This window comes from Primulina eburnea, chromosome 14 (genome assembly GCF_022965805.1).
Source record: "Primulina eburnea isolate SZY01 chromosome 14, ASM2296580v1, whole genome shotgun sequence".
Taxonomy (NCBI): domain Eukaryota; kingdom Viridiplantae; phylum Streptophyta; class Magnoliopsida; order Lamiales; family Gesneriaceae; genus Primulina; species Primulina eburnea.
In genome coordinates, this window is record NC_133114.1 from 32,872,850 (window position 1) to 32,896,188 (window position 23,339).

At 35.8% G+C, this 23,339-nt stretch overlaps 2 protein-coding genes across 2 annotated transcripts; one reads left to right on the top strand and one right to left on the bottom strand.

Annotated features, from left to right (window-relative positions):
- Positions 1-1,003: 1,003 nt before the first annotated feature.
- Positions 1,004-15,150, top strand: LOC140811533 (cation-chloride cotransporter 1-like). The gene is made up of 13 exons (XM_073169471.1): positions 1,004-1,467; positions 1,911-2,060; positions 2,285-2,363; positions 2,930-3,021; positions 3,818-3,932; positions 4,086-4,186; positions 4,302-4,363; positions 9,793-10,020; positions 10,427-10,541; positions 11,193-11,387; positions 12,437-12,837; positions 13,640-13,801; positions 13,901-15,150. Exons 1-13 carry the CDS (start codon positions 1,268-1,270, stop codon positions 14,980-14,982), a joined length of 2,982 nt encoding a protein of 993 aa, XP_073025572.1. The 5' UTR covers positions 1,004-1,267; the 3' UTR covers positions 14,983-15,150.
- A 4,604-nt stretch (positions 15,151-19,754) lies between these two features.
- On the bottom strand, positions 19,755-22,954 carry LOC140811534 (phosphopantetheine adenylyltransferase-like). The gene is made up of 7 exons (XM_073169472.1): positions 22,788-22,954; positions 22,643-22,714; positions 21,831-21,890; positions 21,338-21,432; positions 20,955-21,024; positions 20,778-20,874; positions 19,755-20,122 (listed from the first exon to the last, which is right to left on the bottom strand). Exons 1-7 carry the CDS (start codon positions 22,908-22,910, stop codon positions 20,109-20,111), a joined length of 531 nt encoding a protein of 176 aa, XP_073025573.1. The 5' UTR covers positions 22,911-22,954; the 3' UTR covers positions 19,755-20,108.
- Positions 22,955-23,339: the final 385 nt, after the last annotated feature.

The window sequence follows — 23,339 nt, forward strand, 5'->3', positions numbered from 1 at the left end:
TATGTTAGTTAAAAAATTCAGAACAAGTAGAAAAATGTATCTCTTATTCTAACAATGTGGGTTGAATTTATACTCACTAAAAATCTTAACAAATTTTATAATTCCACTAAAATTCATAACAAATTTATAATGAACTAAAAAAATTCATAACAAATTTCATTACATATTCACTTTAATGAATGTATATCGAAGCAAATGAAATTAATGTTTATTGTATATAAACATTAACAAATTTTATAATTCTACTAAAATTCTTAACAAATTTTATAATAATAGAACTAAAAAAATTCAGTTAATGAATGTATATCAAAGGATGTGAAATTAATGTTTATTGTATAACAAATTTTATAATTATATTAAAATTTTTAACAAATTTTATAATAATATGCTTCTCGATCCATATGTTACAATATATATATATATATATATATATATATATATATATATATATATATATATATATATATATATATATACGCGACCCACCAAAATTGGGTCGCGTGGGTCGAGGTAGTGAAGCACAAGTGCTTCACAGCTTCGTGAAGGCTTGTTCTTCGCGACCCAGGGTCATGAAGTTGTGGGTCGTGATACAATTTTTGTTTTCACGACTTAGGTGGATCCTATAAATTATATATTTCAAAATTATTTTTTTTTCAATATATGGATTTTTTTTTGGATTTGTTGTTCGTGGTTAATTGTTAGCCAAAAAATGAGAGGATGGAAGGTTGAGAAGAAAAATATTTTTTGTGGAGATAAAAAATGAAATGAAATTTAGAATTGAGTCGGGGAAGATAGAAAAATTGAATGGAGTCAGTTTTTTTATTTAATTAAATTATAAATTTTATTATATATAAAATTAAAATACACTAATAAAAAAATTAGTTTTTAAACAAATTTTAAACAAAAGATAAAAAAGTAAATTTCATTCGCTCCCTTTTTCTTAATAAACTCTTCCGTGCCTCCCTTTTTCCTCATTTTCCCTGAAGTTGGTCCCGTTAGATTCTTCAAAGCCGACGCGCTAAATCAAGCATGTAATTGGCACGCATGGGATAAATTTCCATATTAATCTATCCTTTTCGCCTCTCAAACTTAAACCAAACCAAATTCAGATTTCGGATTTCGGTCAATTCCCGTGTTTTACTGGTCAGAGAACCTTCTTCTTTTTGTTCATATTGTCGGATCTGTATCTTCTTCATTATTCTTTCTTCTTCATATATGTTTATACGGAAAAAGGACAGATCAAGTTTAAATTTTTGATTCGAACGCAATGGCTACTGATGATAGTGGTGCGGATATAGAAACTTCAGACGACAATGAGTTTTCATCAGGGAGGGGCGGCGCGGGTGGCAGAAAGTACAGGCCAGTATTTGCCCACGACCAAGATCGAGCCGTTCTTGAGATGTCGTCAATAGATCCTAGCAGCGTTGCTTCTTCTTCGGATTCATTTTCTAATCCGAACGATCTCAAGTAACTTCGATTATACTTTCTTTGGTTCGCTCATTTTTTGGTTGGGATGATGTTTGCTCTGTGTGTGTTTTCTTGGCTATTGATTGGTTTATTCAAGCGTGAATGTGTTGCCTGTGAGAGCTAGAGGGGCAAGGTGAATTGATTTACGTGGAAATTATAACCGAGCTTTAATTGTGTGTGACATCACGTATTGAAGTAGAACATAAGTTAACGCACTATCATTGTTTGGTCGTCGTTATAATACTTAGTTTGATGATTTTTTTTTGTTCTTGTCTTGTTTTAGCAATTATGTTGGTGGAATATGGCTTTCGTGTGTACTTTTGTCGCTTATATGACCTCTTGAGGCATAAGGACATTGTTAGGCATACTTTCAACAATATGATGGGTCTGATTGAAATTTTGAGTTTGTGATTTAGGCATAAATCTTACTCTTCGTGTTTCAGAAAACTTAAGGCAGGTGTGCAGACAAATATGCTATCTGAAGGTCGAGATGGGTCAGTTCCGAACCATGAAGGTGTCAATGGGTCTCGGATGGAGTCCAAACTGGAATTATTTGGTTTTGACTCACTAGTCAATATTTTGGGGCTTAGAAGGTAATGATGAATAATTATCTTCTTCCATTTATTCATATTTTCCTGGCAGAATATTATGAAGCATCTCGTATGATCTGGTTTTACTAAATTATTGAGTTTCCACTATACTTCAATATCACCTGGGCTTGAGATGTGAATGGTATTTCCATTGGTGATAGAGGGAACTAATTTTTTTTTTGATAAATTCAAATTTATTACTTTTCTTGATGATTTTTGGTATTCAGTATGGCCAGTGATCAGATTCCTGCACTTTCTAGTCCTAGAGATGGAGATGATGTGACTATTAATCTTGATCGTCCAAAGGTAACAATGATGTATTCCATCTTATTTTTGCTCTTTGGTTCTGTGCTACTGCTTAGCAAATGACTATGTTTGTATTCTGGTGTTGGTCTGCTACTTGTGATTTGATTAGTAGTTGCTGTCTTTGTTGTTAATTTTTTTGAGAAGTAGTGGAACTTCAAATTCGGTGTTCTCACGCTTGACTATTCGGTGGAAAAGTATGTGATTGGACTACGATGATGAGGGCAAGAATGGGACAACTTTAGCGTAGGAAGAACCGATCCCCTCTTTTGTCTTCCATGGTTTTTTTGTTTGTATGGATTTGTTGATTTTGGTGCTGTGAAAACTTAATAACATCTGGGTTTCACATCTTGCGACTTGGTGAATAAATTTCCTTCTGTCCTTTACAGAATTTTATATTCGTTGAACTAAATTTAATTCACCATCCACGATTCTTACATCAATATGTTCTGTTCCTTTTATATTTGAAATACTGATTGCAGCTTTTCATGTCTTTTATGTCATTTTTGGAAAGTTAATACCTTGATTCTTTTATCAATGCTGTCTAAACCAAATTGCTTATCATGCAGATCTCTGGTGTCAAATTGGGGACCATGATGGGCGTGTTTGTTCCTTGCTTGCAAAATATTTTGGGGATTATTTACTACATCAGATTTTCTTGGTAATCTTCATCGATTTTAATGTGCACAAAAACAAAGTTGTGTACTCACAGGAATCCAGGATAGAACATCCTAGCTTTAGGAGTCACCATGTTCTTTCTTTCCTTTTTTTTTCTTTTTTCTGGATTGCAACTAATCATTTGTATCTCGATTTTCTACCTTAGGATTTTTGGTTTATAGGCTCCTTACAATGTATAGAACTTGTGAAAAAATATATGTATTTTTTGACTCAAGCAGGCTTACTTGCAACTATATCCTGATTGCATTGTCTTGAACTAGACTTCGCTTTTGAATTATCTCTACCCAGCCAAGGTCGTTGGCTTAAGAATGCTTGATTGTGTTTGTTTATATTTATCATGCCCCTCTCCTTCTCCACAAAGGCAAATTATGTCCCGGAGTGAACTGCTAAATCTCTCGACGTTAGAAATGTCTTCAATAATTTATTTATTTTTTGCTTCTAGAGATATGTTTAAATTGTTTGTTTTACCTAGTGATTGATCCTTTGCATTTTCCAGAGGATTCACAGTGTTCAATTTGCCTGTAAATATTTATGTGAATATTCATGTGGCTTGTTTGGGAAAGTGAGTTGAAATTAGGAGAGGAAATGCAATCACTTTGAAATGGATTGTGTTACCGACTCTACAGAGTTGAAGCTAGATTGGATAAGTGTTCTCTTTGCTTATCTCTCTCTCTTGTCTCTGTTTTTTTTTTTTAAAATTTAGCCAAGTTTTTCATTAAATATTTCCTTGATACTCAATTTTTTGGAATTTACGTTCTGATTCAGCCGTATTACTGTAGGATTGTAGGGATGGCTGGGATTGGTGAATCTTTATTACTTGTCGCCTTCTGTGGTTCATGTACTTTCCTTACAACTATATCATTGAGTGCAATTGCTACTAATGGTGCAATGAAGGTACGTTGTGATGGAGTATTTTAGTTGTAATGCTTGCTTCTTCAACTGATGAGTTGCGTTTTATCGTCGATTTTCCAATACACATTTGATTTATAAGTTCAACTATGGAAAAAGTTGATTCACGTGAAATTCATCATTTACTTCTGTTTCCAGGGTGGGGGGCCTTATTATCTTATTGGTCGAGCCTTGGGTCCTGAGGTCGGAGTAAGTATTGGACTATGCTTTTTCCTTGGTAATGCAGTTGCAGGATCTCTGTGAGTACCCATTTTTTAATGGATGATAATGAATGTCGTATTTTGCAATCTATTTTTTAGTTGATCCAGGAAATTACTAGTTGATGTTAAATTCTCACGGTTTAACTTAACACAGTTATGTCTTGGGGGCTGTGGAGACCTTCCTAAAAGCTGTTCCAGAAGCAGGGCTTTTCAGAGGTAATTTTGTATTGACTTTTGTGACTGGGCTCTTTTTTTTTTGTTATAAATTTTTACTTTTTTTCAAGAAACGATATTTTATTAGGGTAAATTAAATATAAGTTTACAAAATGGCGGACAAGATATCCGCAAGTACGTAAAAGATAAATGAAGCTCTGATCACATCATCAGCAAATAAAGCTCCAATCAATAACTAAATTTGAAATCGATAGATGCTTAAAATCTGAATGTTTCCTTGTCCAAACTGCAACCTCTAAATCTGATGTTTTCCTAACACTTGTCAGCCGAATCCGCTGTATTGTCGAATATTCTTCCGTTTTGCTCCAAGCAGATTAATCAAAAGATAAAATGGACTGTCACATTTCAAAAAATACTACCTCTCTTGCCAAGATCACAACCAATATCTAAAACTAACATATCACGCGTTGATCTCGGAGTAACCCACACGAAACCCAATTCATTCAGAGTTTTGGATCAGATACAAGCCGTGAATGAACAGTGGAGAAACATATGATCTTGAGTCTCTTCCTCGCCCCGGCAAAGGACACACCAATTCGGACAGAGTGCACAAAGAGGCATTTTTTTTTTGCAACATATCACAAGTCGGCAATTTGCCCAGAGCTACAATCCACGAGAATTAAACCTTATGGTATCGGTTCTTTCCAAATATATTGAAAGCATCGGAAAGGAAGAAAGTTATTGATTGAGAGAAAAGACTCGTAGAAAGATTTAACAAAGAAAGACCTTGAAGAATCCCCTTTCAAACCTTGAAATCCACACTGCCCACATCCATCCTAGCATTATCTAAAACCCCCAACTCAACTCAATCAGTTCGTCATCACTCAAATCCCTTCAAAAATGCGGATCCCGCGATAAAGAAAAATTAAGATAATGTCCATCCTCGTGAATGAACCGGATAATAGGCTTCTTATGAAACAAAGGAATCTGAAATAAAGTTGGGTAAAGGTTTTTAAAGGATAATTTACCCACAACTTGTCCTCCCAAAATCTAATGATATTCCTCCTTTAGCCACCATCCTCACTAAAAGATGAAAAGCCGGGTAAGTTCGAGAAATAAATTTCCAAGGACTTCTGAAAGTAACACTCCTTGCTAAGCACAGATCCCATCTATTATCTCAAATCCTATATTTTCTCTTAATAACCTTTTCCGACAACGGGAAAGACTTTTTTGTATATGATAATCAAAGGGAGTGGGAAAACTGCAGTAATTCTTTAGAAAAGCCCCGTTCTCTGTCTTCAAGCTGCATCTCCACCACCATTTCTCCAAAAGTGTCTTATTCCTCAAACAGATATTCCCAATACCCAAGCCCCTTCTATCTTTCGGTTCCAAACATGTTCCCACGCAACCAAATGACAATGTGAATCTCCATCAGCTTCATCGCATAAAAAAACCCACTTTAGTTTATATGGTTGGAGAGAAATAAAAGAATTTTTCAAGAGGATTCGGAGACGACAGATGAAGTCTGGGAGAAGATAAAGTTCAGGGTTGCCAGTTGGATAATAATTATTAAAGACTTTCAACATTTGTCTACTTCTGATTTAATTAGATATTGGAAATATGTATGGGCATGAAGTTACTAGGCTAGTACTTTATAAGTTGTGTTGCTTTTCCTCGTGCGGATTACTCATCCGCTAGTTTTGTAAAACTTTAACTAATAATAATATCTAGTTTCTTATCCAAAAAAAAAAAAGATATGCATCTCCTAATCCACTTTCTTCATCTCTATCCGAATTCTTTCTGTAGTAAAACAAAATCCAAAAATATCCAATCCACTATATCCTAGCTCTTGACTGACTCTCCCCTTCCACACCCACTTTTACCGATTGCATTCCCGACTCCTGTACCTCATCCTGATGCCTCAGCCCCAGAACAGAGAAATACGCTGGAAAGATAGAATTAAGATTGAACGAATGTTTTAGAATTGGAGATTGGAAGCAAGAAAGTACCTCTTCCACTAAAGGTATCGTATATTCAAAGTTGACATGGCCTGCTTCTTGGCAAAATAACTGGGGATGATTCAAACAGCCCCTTAATATCCTCCACGACCTATTAAATATGTGCTGGAGTGACTGATTGAAATGATGTAGGACTATCTCAAACATAATTCTCCTACCCTTCCACAGATCATTCATCTTCAAAATCATTTAAAATTTTGTCTTCCAATTCACCCAAACCATCACCCCCCATCATTTGTTCCTCCTGATTCATGTGGTCTTCATTTGCTAAAAAATCATCGAAGGACCCGACCTTATCAATTTTTTTAAGGTATTTCCTTGTACAATATGTCTTCTCGAAAGTGTGCACTAATATCCTTGGATCTCCTTTACTCTGAATACGTCTACCCCCTCATTATCTTGCTTTCTCATATTTTGAATTGATAATCTTCTGAATTCAATGACCTTTTTGGAATTATCCCTTTTAAAATCTTCATCTCTTTTCCCTGTAATAATGCTGCCGACATAAAAAAATTACTTGCTGAACGATGCTCTACCTCTTTAAACCTTTCACACTGTTGTTTATCCTTCACCTACACCGCACAGATTTCATACCCATTTACTTTCTCACTGTCTTCTTTATCTGTTCTCTGCTCTTGATCTTCGCAAAAGTTCATTTCTGCTTTATTTCTACAAATGCCAGAGTCCACTCCACCTTTTCTTTTCTATGAATATTTGAGTTCCCCCACCCCGCCATCATCCTCGTCCCATTGACCACGACCTGGGCGTAAGATTGACGTTCATGATTCTCATAAGCTGCAATGTCTACAGAATCAACAGCTAATCTGATCTCTAGCATGCCAACTTGCGACGGAATTTGCATCACACTGTTAATAATCCACCTTCAATTCCTCTCACTTTAATCTTAGCTGACAATAAATCCTTAAGCCATGCATTGTCATTTCTTATTTCCATCAAACCACCGCATTGCTCCCCAATAGTTTTGAAAGTATCTGTCGACCATAAGTTCCAAGGTAGTTCAAAAATGCTGACCCAACTATTACAGTATTCATACACCATCTCCTCCCTATTAATTTCTGGACTCCATTTCTCAAAAGACAAAGTAACCCTTCTTTCAAGAAAACATCTCCTCAAATTTAAGTTGTATGTAGACTCTTTATGATTGGTCGGCCACCACATTGCCTTGTTAGCTTGGAACGGAAATATTTCAATCCTCCCTTGAAGATTTACAAAGAACAACCCGAAACAGCTCCATGGAATGTTAACCTGCCCCTTGGTAATAATAAGTGCTTCATTCCAATTCTTCTCCTTATAATGACTGCTGCAGTCCTTAGCTTCCTCCTTCCTTAGCAAATGCATCCTCTGTGCTTGTTTCTGACATGCATGATCTGCTATCCGTCGATCTATACTATGCTGAGTCGCCATCTGCTTCTTTCCTCTCAAGAGGTTAGACATATGGTTTGCTAACCTTTTCCATCACCACAGGTTGTGACCACTTGGCAAAATGATGTGCTGTTTACTGCCTTGCTGAATGAGTTTAGCCACCTCCAGAAAAGTACCTCGCTTGTTGGTAAATCTTTGAATGGAAAACACCACATTATTACCCCTGAAGCGATTAAAAGCCGAGCACGAAGTTGGGTTGTTGATATAGTTTTTCCTTTTCAAAAAATTGAGATTTTGAAGTTTTTTTATTTGGAATCCCGTAGCTTCAAACAGATCCATTGTGCACTACCAAAATCTGCTTCTAGCACATAACTCGCGTTTCTGGTTCTCTCTGTCAAGCAAATTGAGTTCCCCCCAAGACCCAATCATATCATGAACAATTTTTGTTCAATCTTAACCTCTTCCTCCCATCGTGCATGAGTTGATTCACGATGCAATCTCCACTGCTGGTAAAACGCCCTACTCAGAACAGTCATCTCAGTTCCGGCTCCTGTTATATGTGGTTCAGCAGTCCAGGTATATGAAAATGGGTATTATGTGGCTAATTCACAATGCAAACTCCGCTGCTGGTAAAACACCCTACTCGAAACAGTCATCTCAGTTCTGACTCCTGTTATATGTGGTTCAGTGGTCCAGGTATATAAAAATCGGTATTATGTGGCTAATTACAGGTTCCAACTAGGGTTAGGTTTTGGTTGAGTTAAAACGTGGGTTGGTCGAACTTTAAAAGAAGGGAGGTTGGGAATACAAAACTGTCCAGAAATGACGGCAAAGAAGGGAAAGGTCGATCGGCAAAGTCGTTCGGGTGGAAGAGGCAGGGGAATAGGGAGAAAATAAAGGTGGACGACAACTGGGAACTGGGAAGGAAGACATTGGTCGGCGAGCTAGTAGGGGCTGAGACGGGCGATGGAGATGAGGGCATTTTTGCTTCTGTGCGAACCTTCTTCACTTCACTTGATCTTATGAATCACCACCACTATGTGCTGTAATTACATGAAAGAAGAGGTACAGAAACAGGGTAAACCTTTTGAGATTGGGATGTAATATGTTCTTTAGTAATATGACCATAGTTGTCAATAGCCCCCGTAGCCCTCGCTATAGCGAATAGCGTAGCGAAGCGACACCACATCGCTGCGGACCGCTACGCGCCATGAACTTTGCTATAGCGCTCGCTATCCTCGCTATTGGCACTATAGCGACAATCGCGATAGCTGAAATAGCTGCGTTATTGCAAAGCGAAGCTACATGCTTATTTTCTGTCTTTTTTTCTTTTCTAATTTTGGTTTTTTTGGCGTGTACTTAGTTAGGTTTTTGCTGGAAATTATATTTTTTTGCATTTCTTGCTTTATTTTTGTGTCTTCTATGATACTTCAATGAAAAAATTGAAATAATTTCAGGTTTTAGTATTTTACAATTAAAATTGATGGAATATTATGCTGGAAATTAAGGTTTTTGAATTGATGTTACTATAGGCTTTATATTATATATTTATATACTAGTGGCGCTTTACTTTAAAATAATCCTCGCTACGCTATTCGTTATGCGCGATAGCCACGGAAAACCTTTGCGCTACGGGGCGGCGGGCGCTATGCGCGATTGACAACTATGAATATGACTTTCCTGGCTTTCTGTGGTACCTCCCCTGGGAATACAACACTGCTAAAGCTTTTGCATGGTCACCTGATTTTATTTGTTATAAGTTCTTGTTACTTTACTTAATGTGAAAAAAATCCGTAAAATCGAAGTCATGAAAAGAATCAACCGACAACCTCATAACTATTAGTTATATCTGACGACAGAATTTCTGTAGACTAGGAGTGGTGAATTTGTAACAGTAAGGCTACACCAGTAGAAACATTACATCTACACCACTATAATAATCTTGAAGGTAAGCCCAAAGCTTTATGACTCTTTAAAGTTTTGTCTCAACTATATATCTTTCTGCTTTTTGTTGTTTGTAAACACATTATGAAGATTTCATCCATTTGTATCTTGTTCCCTTTTATGCAGAAACTTTTACCAAGGTAAACGAAACAGGCATTGCACAGCCTATTCCCAGCCCAAGTTTGCATGACTTGCAAATATATGGGATTATCGTGACCATCATCCTCTGTTTCATAGTCTTTGGTGGTGTGAAAATGATCAATCGAGTTGCACCAGCCTTTCTTATACCTGTTATGTTCTCATTGTTCAGCATATTTCTTGGGATATTTCTGGCAAGGAAGGATAATCCAGTAGGTAAGTTGCTTCACTCATTTTTTTATTAATTTATGATTTTATAAATGTGTCAGAAGTTATCCCTTATAGCTCAACGCAAATAAATTTTGGGGGAACATCATTGTTTGAGGTATAAAAAAGGATAATGAGCATCAAACCTTGTTTATTTCGAGAACCAAAACCATGATACCCATGATAACTATAGTCAAATTAATATTTGTAAACAGAAATTGACTGATATCTATACCATAGAATTGGAAATTATCATTTTATTTAATAGTTTAGTGGATTTCAGAGAGCTAGGAATGTTGTAGTATATACACATTAATCTTTTCAGGTTGATTGTTTGCTTTTGTTTCTGTCTTGGGATGACTATAATGGTTCTATTGGGTATCATTGGACTCATTGTGTTCCTACAATTGTGCAGTTGGAATTACGGGCTTGAGTTTGGATTCTTTCAAAGATAATTGGAGTTCAGACTATCAAACAACAAACAATGCTGGAATCCCTGATCCCAGTGGGAAAATATACTGGAACTTCAAGTGAGGCACCTAGGACCTCTCAGTTATTTTTCTCTTTTTACTGACCCTAGATTTGAGTCCCAGTTCTCATCAAATTCACTATGCTGTGTTTGGTAATAGTTTCTTTTGTTGTGTCGACATACTTCATATTTTGTTACCTTTCCTGGGGATGTTTTGGATTCTCTTGATATACTTTGTTGCAACATGTTTCCATGGCTAAGTTGGCTTCCATCATTGATTCATCGTGATTATTTGTTTGTTAATTTACAATTGTATTGTGAATATGTCAAGCCAATGGTCTCTTGTTTTGCTGACAGGAGGTCTGTTCTTCAATTATTATGAGTAGATGCTGTTGAATATTTTTTTCTATCTACACTCTTTATATAGTGGTCCGTAATATTTCTATTAAATCGTGTTTCTAAAAACTTGATTTTTTATTGTAACACATTGTCGAGAAGCTTGCTGTTGTTGAATAAATTTTGATAAGACCTACGAGAAAAACTGGTCTTGACCATGTTCAAAGATGTAAAAGCTGTTTACAAATACCAGAAGCATGTGTTTCCTGCATGATAGCCTGGTCTCAACTGTGATTTTACATAGATATCAACATAGTATAGCTTGAATGAAACATAGAATGTTTGATGTATGTGTTCTAACTGACTTTACTTTCAGTGCACTAGTAGGACTTTTTTTCCCAGCGGTCACAGGGATTATGGCTGGTTCAAATCGTTCTGCCTCACTGAAGGATACTCAGCGATCCATTCCTGTTGGGACCTTAGCTGCAACTTTGACAACTTCTGGTCTATATCTTATTTCTGTAGTTTTTTTTGGTGCTCTTGCAACCAGGGAAAAACTTTTGACTGACAGGTATGTCTGCAAATTCTCAGTTCGTGCTGCATTTGTTGCAACTTTTGCTGTTAATGTTTTCTCCTTTCTTCTCATGTATTGTGCTAATGCTGCAATTGTATGCTGCACCCGTTACTGTCTATGATTTGATCAAGAACTAGTCTAGATGATCTTACTAAATATTATTCTCGTTTGTGTTTATAGTTATGATCCTGTAGTTCTGTTGCTTTAGAGGAGATATTTGTACTACTGGAAAGGAGTTTTTGGTAATCTGCAGGAGCTTGCCATCTGACACAAGAGATATAGGGTCTCCTATGCAAATGTAGAAGATTAGAATTTGTGTTTAAATAATTGGAATGGATTTTAGAGGACTTGATGTTTCGGATTTGAATGACGTGGATATCAAATCCATGAGCAAAGAATTGCTATATCTGAGCAATAACATCTTTGAAGTCTTTAGTAGTGCAATATGATTCATAACAAGTACTTTGAATTTTTAAATTATGGATTTGAAACAATTAGATCCAGTTTTTTAAATCTGACGATATGAAAGTTGAAAACATTGTGGATAGAGTTGCAGGGTTTTGAGTGCTATTTATGCCGTACTACGATTCACCAACTTCTGTTCTCGAAGGAGTTGCTAGTGTTTTACCTAGTATGGCTGTTTGTGAAGGGAAAATTTAAGAAAGTGGGCCTACTTTCAGAAAAACCGGATCGAATGCTTGTTAGCTTTATGACTTTATCTATCCTAGAGTGAATAAAATGCAGCTTTAACAAAGTACCTAAGAGTGCTCTTATGGGGCTTAGAAGTTCTAGGACTTTTTCTTATAAAAAAAAAAAAAAAAGAAGTTCTAGGACTTTTATGATTGTATATTAATGACAATGCTTTGTTACAATGTTTCAAAAGGAACTCAAATGCACATTTTGCACTTCTAGATAACAGACAGATTATTATATGCTTATTCCTAGCCTTGTATATAAGTTGGCTGTTTTTAAATTATATTTTTAATCAGAATTTCAAATTAATTGAAGTTGTGCTGTGTAAGGGCTTGACTGAGCTGTTTGTGCAGGCTACTTACAGCTACTGTTGCTTGGCCTTTCCCTTCCATCATTCATATCGGTATTATACTCTCAACCTTAGGTGCAGCTCTGCAGAGTTTGACTGGTGCCCCCCGACTTCTTGCAGCAATAGCCAATGATGATATCCTACCTGTTCTGAACTACTTTAAAGTGGCAGATGGGAGTGAGCCTCACATTGCTACTTTATTCACTGCCTTCCTCTGCATTGGATGTGTAGTTATTGGCAACCTGGATCTTATCACGCCAACTATAACAATGTTTTACCTTTTGTGTTATGCGGGTGTCAACTTGTCCTGCTTTCTTTTAGATCTGTTAGATGCTCCCAGCTGGCGTCCTCGATGGAAATTTCATCATTGGAGCCTCTCTCTTATTGGAGCATTAATCTGTGTAGGTTAGTTAGTAAGTTTCTATGCTTACATTTCTCGGTATGCATGATGAAATTTAGTTTTGATGGTGCTGGAGACGGTAGAGTTTACACTTTTTCTTTGAAACTTTCAACTGGTTCTGCCAATTAGTGCCAAGGAAGGTGATTTTATTAGTAGATTTCCTCATTCCTTTTTATCCTCAGCCTGCTTCCCCTATCGAGTGATGAGAAAAAGAGACTACATTAAGTTTTCGCTTTTATTGAATGAAGTTCCTTGGTTGCCCCAAGATAGATGCCAAAGAGGATTCAGAAACAGTTGGTCTGATGAATATTCAGATAGAAAGTTGAGATCAAATGGCCAACTAAATACTCTATGACAATTACAGACTTATTCATGAGTGCGGCATGTACCACCATATTCTCTGTACTTTGTCTTTTGCTGTACCGTCACAACTCTGAGCCTAGTGATCCATCTAGGTTGTTGGAGAGACTAATATGGGTTCTTTGTCTGTTGGTTAGATCTAAAATCAAATTAGTGCGATATCAATTTTTAGATATATGGGTAAAGGTAAACAAAAGAAATGAATTGTGGTTTACTTCATATTCCTTTGGAAATTTGATATTGGAGTTGTCTTTTATCCTGTTTATTGGGTTTTTGGTTAATATTTCATCTATTTGTTAATATAATTGACCCGTGGATGGATTGATTAGCAAAATTCTATGTAGGAAGGATCTGTGGACATCATGGCATGTGAAGTTCTCATTATTTGAAATGTCCTTGTTCTTTGTCGTATCTGTAATTTTTATTTTATATTTTCTTATTCTACAGTGATTATGTTTTTGATATCTTGGACTTTCACCGTTGTGTCTCTGGCCTTGGCAACTCTTATATATTACTATGTGAGCATCAAAGGCAAAGCAGGAGACTGGGGTGATGGTTTCAAGAGTGCATACTTTCAACTTGCTCTTAGAAGCCTGCGATCTTTAGGAGGTTTGCATGTTTATCTAGTTGACCAATTAAAGGTTTTGATGTCAATTTAATTACTTCTCTACTTGTGTCATCATTTACACAGTGCAATTATATTTGCAGCAAGCCAAGTACATCCAAAGAACTGGTATCCTATTCCTCTCATATTTTGCCGGCCTTGGGGCAAATTGCCTGAAAATGTACCTTGCCATCCTAAGCTTGCAGACTTTGCCAATTGTGTGAAGAAAAAAGGCAGGGGAATGTCAATATTTGTCTCTATTTTAGATGGGGACTATTACGAGTGTGCTGAAGATGCAAAGGCTGCATGCAGAGCTCTCAGTACTTACATTGACTACAAAAAATGTGAAGGTGTGGCTGAGATAGTTGTTGCTCCTTCAATGTCCGATGGCTTCCGAGGTATTGTTCAGACTATGGGCCTTGGGAATCTGAAGCCTAATATTGTGGTGATGCGATACCCTGAAATCTGGCGCCGGGAAAATTTAACTGAAATACCAGCCACATTTGTCAGTATAATAAATGATTGCATTGTTGCAAACAAGGCAGTTGTTATCGTGAAGGGTCTTGATGAGTGGCCTAACGAGTATCAAAGACAGTATGGTACCATCGATTTGTATTGGATTGTGAGAGATGGTGGTCTTATGCTACTTCTTTCCCAGCTCCTCCTGACGAAAGAGAGCTTTGAGAGCTGCAAGATTCAGGTATTTTGTATCGCAGAAGAAGATTCTGATGCGGAGGAACTCAAAGCGGATGTAAAGAAGTTTCTTTATGATCTTCGAATGCAAGCTGAGGTAATCGTAATCTCAATGAAATCGTGGGATGCCCAAACTGAGCAGCAGGATGATTCTGTGGAGGCGTTCGCCAGTGCACAAGAGAGAATTGCTAGTTATCTTGGTGAAATGAATGAAAAGGCAAGAGAAGAAGAGAGACCTTTGATTGCTGACGGAAAGCCAGTTGTTGTTAATGAGCAGCAAGTAGAAAAATTCCTATACACCACTTTAAAGCTTAATTCGACGATACTTAGATACTCTAGAATGGCTGCTGTTGTCCTGGTAAGTCTTCCGCCGCCGCCTCTGAACCATCCCGCGTATTTTTATATGGAGTATATGGACCTCTTGGTCGAAAATGTGCCTCGTCTTTTGATGGTTCGAGGATACCGTAGAGATGTCGTTACGTTGTTCACATAGTTTACCGGATACGGACTTATGTTCATCTTGCATTGGTCGATAACTTCAATCATCTCCCGGGTGTGGTATTTTAATGGGTCATATTTGTTTATTCTTTCCATTATAATTACAGAAAATTTTGTCGTTCCATCTTGGTGGTATCTTCGATAATGCAATTATTTTAGTTTCTCCTCTGATTTGCACTCGTGTTTTTTTTGTCCCCGACTACTTACCAATTGCCATCCATAAAATATAAATATTCGGTTCTACAACACTGAACTGTTGGCATCTAATCTAATATTTCTATATAAAAGTATGAATAAAAATATCAATTGTGTTTTTATTTGTGTTTTTACATTTTTTGAATTCTCGACATAACCGTTGATGATTGATCTTCTGCCTTTTGATGTTCTAATAATTTAAAACCAACTCATAGTATTCTAGAATTAAGGATTTGTTCCTCATTTTTCATAGTGTTCATTGTTTGGGGTTTAATATTATATTGTATTTAATTTGAATTGAATGTTATCTTATATTTATTGTGTTACATATGATAAAATGACGGAATACTAGCAAATCAAATGATTGGACGAGAGTCATAGGGTCATTATACTCGAATAAATTCTAGGACGTGAAATGATGTGTGAACATTAGTGTATCTTATAATATACATATAAATAACAATAGAGAAAAAAATATTTTTTATATATAAATAAATACAAAATACATGCTTACTAATTATTAAGGTTAAATAATAATTATATCAAAGTTAAAAATATTTATTTGAGAGAGTACAGTTACTTCATTGAGTAACTTAATCAATTTTAATAAAATTAATTCTACTGAATGTTAATACAAGATCAATAATAAATATATAAAATTCTTATGTGTATGTATTCACGATGGCATTTATTATATGTTGTTCCCTGGTTCTGGTTGTGTCCGAGTCATATGTAATCGGATTGGAGGTATGCATACATTAATTGCTATATTATATTTATTAAATTGAAACGAGAGGTGCGCGCATATTAAGGGTTCCTCAATCAAAATTCAAAAACATCGAGAAACTCAAACGACATGTATACATTAAATTTTTATATTGAGTTGAAATGAGTGGCAGATAAAACGAGGTAGTCAATCAAATGCAAACGACATGGCCGATTTAATGTCTTAATTGTTTCTTGATCTATGTTTCTTTGCAGTGTGATATTTCCATATATAAATTTGAATTGTTTAACTATTATAATCATATTCATAAACAGTAAGTGATTCGGGAGCTGAGCATAACATAAAATTTTCTAAATAATAAATAAACAGAGTATTAAGGGAGAATGAAGCAAAGTGATGAAAAAGCAGAAAACCTACAACGCAAACTGATAGAATAGATTGAAGGACAAGCATTGAGTTACAATAGGCTAGTTTTTGAAATATTGAACATCAAAAAATTAAACCGAGTTTGTTGACTTTTGTAATTTGTTAAATGCCTTCGTTGTGGTATATGTTTATTATTAAGACATATTATTGGCATTTAGCATATGACATATTGTTATGACATTCTTGTTGATTCCATGAGACCATAGAAATGATTGAACAATCTCGTGGTTAGTGCAGCCTTTTGAGGTGAGCGCTGTGATTGTGTCATCTAGTTTGTTCTGTTATGTCATCCTGTTGTATCGTATCAGCTGTATGGAAGCCGAGTCAAGGGTGTTATTCAGCATAGCCTGGCATACCTCGCATACTTAGCATGGCGGTTTAGCTGCATGAAGATGTAACTCCCTTGAGTTATTGCTCGAGCATTATTTCAGTTGTTATAAAGGATCGTGTGATGGGCATCTAAAGGATGTTTCAAACACAATATTTTCCAATGAGGTGCAATAGCTCGTGTGCTAAGAATGTTAACACCGATGAATTAAATCGGGTTTGGTTAGAAACCAAGCGAAAGATACTCGAAGTAATCATTCGTGAAGAAGACTGTTATATTTGAAAACATTTTAACTTATGTAAACTGAATAACTGAAAAAGAGCAGATTAGTTTTTGCATTCATCACTTCAGTTATAGTGACAACTAAACTGACTGATACTCTTACTAATCCAAAGAGTTTAAAAACAGCAGTTAATCAGTTAGATACACAAGACATGTTTATGGATGTTCGAAGACTTCAAATATTCCTACTTCACCTCTTCTACCTCCACAGGTAGGATCCACTAGAATACTTTGATTTATACAACTATTTGTACAAACCCACCCAGCTAAGACTTACGCTACTGCCTAAACTGAACTCCTAGCTACGACTGAAGGCAGCATCTTTCAGCCAACACTTCTTTAACGTCTATGTATCAAATACTACATACACAAGTTTAACGTCTTTGTGCAAAACTGTATTTTGGGTGGTGGTGTGTGCTTGTGTGTGAGAACTGAACAAATAATGTTCTCACATACTGAGGGAGATATGCTTCTAAACTAAACAGATATCTGTGAAGGTTTCCCTTGATTGGGCTGAGTGCTTCTATGAAAGCTGATTAGAAAATATGTGTGCCCTTTGTTTTTCACACACTTGTAGTGATTCTTGTTTTCTCTCTTGCTGCTTGAGTCTTCATTGATCCTCTTATTTATAGGCGGGAAGCTTATGCGTACAGTGAGACTCATTAATGTATCTGTTGCATTTTGAATTGGCTCCTTGGACTTTGTGTCTCGACTTTTCGACTGTCCTTTTAGAACGCTTGTCTTTAATATTCTGATGCAACGTCCATTATTGTGCTTTGACTGGACAAATGCTTTGTACATTTACGCACAGCTGGAATCTACTTTGAATAAGCTTGTCTTGATCTGCAACTGAAAGATTCTGACTGATGCTTTTAACTGGTCAGCTGGACTGATCTTCAGTTGGGCTGGTGAAATCAGTTGACTCGTCAGTTGAACTGATTTCACTACTTCAGTTTGAACTGGTCAGCTGGGCTCTTCGTCAGTTAGACACAACAACGGCTGGCCAGGCTTCTGAGGTCCTCCTGCTGAATTACCTATCAGCTGGACAGTCAGCTGAACTGTTTGTTGACAAATCAATTTGACTGATTCAGTTTCAGCAATCAGTTGGTTCAATCAGTCGACATCTCCACTAGTTTCAGTTGTGGCTTCGCAAACTGATTACTTCAGTTTCAGCTATCTGCGCACTAAGGTAGATTATTAGTAATAAAATAACAAGTTTTGTTAACATCAAAATCATGCAAAGATTGCGAACATGAAATGTTCCAACAGTTATCGTTTAGTTTATTGGCTCCTGTTATCCCGATTATTCATTGAGCCCTTCGTGCATTGCATATTACATTTTATTATATGATTATGCATGCTTTATGTTTAATGTTGGACTGTTCATACCAGAATCATAACCTCAGTTGTTTACTGGGGGGCTACTGTGATTGCTTTTGGGCACCATGATAGATCTCCCGAGGGGTTTTGCAGCACCAGGCGGAGGTTCCGCTAGCGGAACTCGTGATTAAGGTGGGATTGCTTGGTTGTGTCTAGCGAAGTTTCCCAGATAGTATTTATGGTTGTTTGCAGTTTTTGTCAGTTATATGTTAGGTGTTATTATCCGGGGAGATGCCCCTTTTATCTGTATTGTTATTTGAATTTGATTTATGTTGTTTGGGAGCCTTGCTTGCTTATTTGAACTGATGTATGTGATATTTATGTCGTGTGTCTAGTCTGCACTTGCATGTGATTGTTTATGATTATCGCAGCGTAAATCGAGTCATTTTACTATTTTTTTATGCTTGAGTTTTTCAGGATGTCCAACCTACGGGGAGGTCATGTCGAAATTTTTCTAAGTCCTGAGGTCCATTTTAAAGTATTTTAAACATTTTTTCCGATGCATATTTAAATCAAATAATTATTGTTTGATAATTAATTGTCATTAGAGTAAATGGACCTCATATTACCATAAAATTATACAAAATTTTTATTTACGAAAAGTATACACACTATAATGTTGTAAAGTATTTTAAGTATAACACAACTACAGTCATCAGCAACAACGAAAATGCTATTCAACCTTTATTGTAATGACAGCAGAGATGAAATCATGTTGAAAATTTTATTAAACAAAAAATGATGCACGCTTTAATTGGTGTTATTATTGAATACTACTCATATAAATGTATATACCAAAAAATTTAAGAAAAAATATTTTAATGCTTGCAACAAAATTGAGCATGAGTCACATAACTAAACGACAATGGGAACTAATAAGTCAAATTGAAAATTCAATTTGACATGAAGTATTCACATCAATAAGTTGAAGAGTGGGTCATAATTAAAAGTAATACTCTTAGCATAAAAAGTGCTACTTTTTCATGGATGACTCAAATAAAATATTCGTCTCACAAATACGACCCGTGAAACCGTCTCACATAAGTTTTTGTCTAAGTTGAAAACCAAACCAAACGACATGTGGATAGCCATGTAAATCAAATATTCAAGTCAAATCATGAAACAATTGGTGAAACACATGTTAACATTTAAAAAGATAAATCTCAATTATTCCATTCTAATTTAAGATAAATATCACAGACGTTAGATAACTAATGTATCAGTATCAAATTAAAATAATAAAAATATAAGAATAATATTATGTACACATCCTTATTAATTCAAATTTATACTATATATATTAAAAACTAATAAATATAGGGGTGAGTTTCACATGGTGTCTCCACTCTCCAGTGCTCTATATTGATTAAATGTACACCACATATAGAGCATCTCCTTACCCGAAATGCGTGTGTTGTAGCTTAGGAGAAACTAAAAAGAGACTGCATATTCCACTCAACAAGCATTTAAGTATACAAATGAGAAACAATCATGTTCTCTCTTTTCGTAGAGAATAAATCTGTGTCAACATACAAATTCATGAAGCCGTGTAATGACCCCTACTCCGACCATTGCCTACCGACACATTGCCTACCGACACATCTAGACAATGTTGATCTTGTAATTGGTGAGATGATAAGTAGGAGACCATGATACATTTCAAAGTCGTTTATACAAGAAAATTAACATGCAAAATAAATACATTCAATCTATGTAAATATATATATATATATATATATATATATATATATATATATATATATATATATAGTCTCATAATTCATCAGCTGCTCACCTCTGCACATTTAAAATATACTCATGTCATGACCAGGGAATAAATAAGTACTGATAACCTTTTTGCTAGGGATTTTGCTTTAGAGCAAGTGATAAAAGTGAGTATTTAACAAAGTAAGAATCTAGACAACTTGGTTAAAAGATGATAAATAGGCGTCTGGGTGTTGAGAGAAGTAAACGGTGACTCTTGCAATTTCTTATGGTATATCAAATTTGATATTCTAAGTTGAGTAGTTATATATTATATGCATATTTTGTTTATAAACACACAATACTTGCATGAGTAGTACCAAGTGAATCAAAAATTAACGTACACAAAAATATATTCACACACTTGCAAATAAATGAATCAATATGCACACACGTGCATGATACACCATATATATAAGCTCTCATATGCAGTTGGAAAATTTTAGAAATGTTGAATAAATATAAAGAACAGATATGTGAAAGAGTGTCTCGACATATTTACTAAGTAAGCCTAAGTTAAAGAGAACACATGTCTACATGCTTGTTGATTCCAACTTCTCAGTGCTTAAATAGTTGTTTTGAAAGCAGACGCCCATGGTCGTTAGCAAACGGATCGAAGTGTTTTTGGTAAAGCAGGAGCAAGAAAACTAAAAAAAATGAGTAAACTCAAATGTGTATCACATCTTACCTTTAAGCTGCAGCTTCTCAGCCTCAAGTCTTCTTAATGCTGTAGAACTCAATTTGTCTCCACCACATTCTCCAGGGACTAAATCTACTATTTCAATCTGCAGGAGACGTACAACATTATAGTTTTAACAAGTACATAATAACAGAACATAACTACTGTGGTTTTGATAAGTTGAACCTTTAGCTGGGAAAGGCCTCTCTCTGCCCTCTTCTTATTAACAGATAGTCCACCAGGAATTGTTTCCTTGCTGTTACCAAGCAGCTTTAATAAGGCGTTGCATGACACGTAAAAACAAATTTAATCATGCATGTATAGGGCCTAATCTGTATCTAAATTCTAAGCAAAATCATCTAGCTCGAGCAAGATTTATAAGGATCATAGGCCTTCAAGACAAGTCCAAGTTCATTAAGTGGTACGGCGTACCCTTAATACTTGGATCATCACAAAGTAAAGCTAAAGAAACAAAATAAAAATGATAGAACTGTCGTATTTTTATTCCCGGGAGTAATAAACAGAAAGAACAGTGTGTAAATCAAATTGTTGTTAGGAAAAATATGGACCTGACAATTATAGCCTCCAAATTCTCATCATCGATTGAAGGGCCATAGGGATCAACAATGGGTTCTGCTTGCACAATTATCCCTGGTTCAACTGACTGAAAGGAAAAATTAAGGAAAGAAAATAGGCATTATGTTTATCAAAAGTTGACATCTCTGCAGTCTGAATATACAGAAAAATGATACAATAGTGTGTTTCTAGGTTTTTGTGTAAATAACCAAAGTATGTCCATTCCACATTTATAAAAGGAGAGCCTTCATAAAGTAGAATGCAGCATGCTTTCTAATTAGATTAGATGGTGCATTTTAGTATCTCGACAAACAGGAAGTATATCAAATAGAATGCGAACAACTCAACTCCAGCATCCACTAGTATATGCCATCCATCATGCAGCCATGATCATAAGCAGCGAAGGAAATCTATTCTTTGCTGGCTTGAGAATAAATAACTCATGTCATTCTAACTATAACCATCTTCTTCACATGTAATGCGTACCTTTATGTAATCCTCAACGTGTTTCATTCTTTGTTCAATTGGCTCTATTAGATTAGCATACTGCAGACAGTGCTTAAAAACATCACAAGTTTGTCAACTGCCATTGAATAGAAAGAACATACATGTGTAGATCAAGAGGAAAATAAAGAACATGATAACCCCATATGACCGTTTTACATGGCATAGTTAGCTTTCTAAGATGATACATGAAGACAAATAAAAACTAGCTTACCAAACCACTATAAATGAGATAAATAAAAGTGTGCTTTAGTCAAATCAGACTTTTGTTACAACACTTGATTATTTCCCAAAATTCGTCGGCAGTGAAATTCATTATCTTTTATCCACAACACATGCTAAGGGGTGACAACTGTGACTGCAACTCCCAGCAGCATTCAGCTACTATTAACACAATGACAGCAACAAAGATTTTCTCACCACTTATTGATTATTTTGTTAAAATAAACGTCGCATAGGCTCTACTCCAATATTCCACTCATTTACTTCATTACATTCACATTTAACAGCAAATCATAGCTGGACTCCAAAATTTTTTAGCCAACCGAGATTATCTTTTTCTTTATAAAGTTCACGTTCCGGATTCACACTTTCTAGCCACAAGGACAATTTTTTTTCTAGAATTATAAATCATGTGGCACATTATTAACAATCATTATACATGTCTTGAAAGTTTATTTTCTCAATTCTAAAATTTCAACCCAAAATAATACCCTTTTAAATTCGATTCAAACCCCCCCCCCCCCCCCCCCCCACCCAAAAAAAAAGGATTATCGACTATATAATTTGCGTACCTTCTTCTTAGCTAGCATAGGACCATCGCAAACACCAACAACGACCCGATCCCTCGCCACCACCGCCGCAGCCTGCAAAACCAAAATTCCGATCATCTTCCGATGATTGAGATATTATTAAAGCAACGGGTATGGGATCACACACCTTAAGGAATTGGCGATGGCCGTCGTGTAAGCGGTCGAAGGTTCCGCCAAGAACGACCGATCCATATGAATTTGGTAGTGAAAAGGGTGAAGCAGGGCTCAAATTATCGTCTGATATTGCCATTATTATCCCCTTTAAAGGTGCAGTCTTGGCGCTATTCAGGAATTGACAAATAAAGCCTAATAAAGCTACGGTTATAATATTTCCGTCGCTATTAGCGATTGTTTTAGTGATTCGTCGCTATCGGTCGCTAATTATCGACGGTGTTTGATGCCGTCGCTAAAATTTGCGATTGTTATAAACAACCGTCGCACAATTTAAAAGGTTTTTTATTTGTAGTGCGAACTGAATGCAATTAGGATTTAAAAGATACGCATCTTAATTATATTTTAAATACTTACAATTTATTTGTGCATTACATACTGTGGGAGCACACTTCTCAACATTTTTTTTACCCATGTTTTAAATTTCCATTGCAGCACTAAAAAGGTTTGCTATATCATGCCAAGTAGGGGTGAGCAAAAATTCGGTTAAACCGATTTAACCGACCGA

What these genes read in the sequence shown, in the direction of transcription:
- LOC140811533 (XM_073169471.1), top strand. Translation starts at nt 1,268, where the DNA reads ATGGCTACTGATGATAGTGGTGCGGATATAGAAACTTCAGACGACAAT. An exon ending in TTAATCTTGATCGTCCAAAG is followed by an intron (nt 2,364 to 2,929) that starts GTAACAATGATG and finishes CTTATCATGCAG; the next exon opens with ATCTCTGGTGTCAAATTGGG. An exon ending in TACTACATCAGATTTTCTTG is followed by an intron (nt 3,022 to 3,817) that starts GTAATCTTCATC and finishes GTATTACTGTAG; the next exon opens with GATTGTAGGGATGGCTGGGA.
- LOC140811534 (XM_073169472.1), bottom strand. Translation starts at nt 22,910, where the DNA reads ATGGCAATATCAGACGATAATTTGAGCCCTGCTTCACCCTTTTCACTA. An exon ending in GCCATCGCCAATTCCTTAAG is followed by an intron (nt 22,715 to 22,787) that starts GTGTGTGATCCC and finishes TTGGTTTTGCAG; the next exon opens with GCTGCGGCGGTGGTGGCGAG. An exon ending in ACGTTGAGGATTACATAAAG is followed by an intron (nt 21,433 to 21,830) that starts GTACGCATTACA and finishes TTTTCCTTTCAG; the next exon opens with TCAGTTGAACCAGGGATAAT.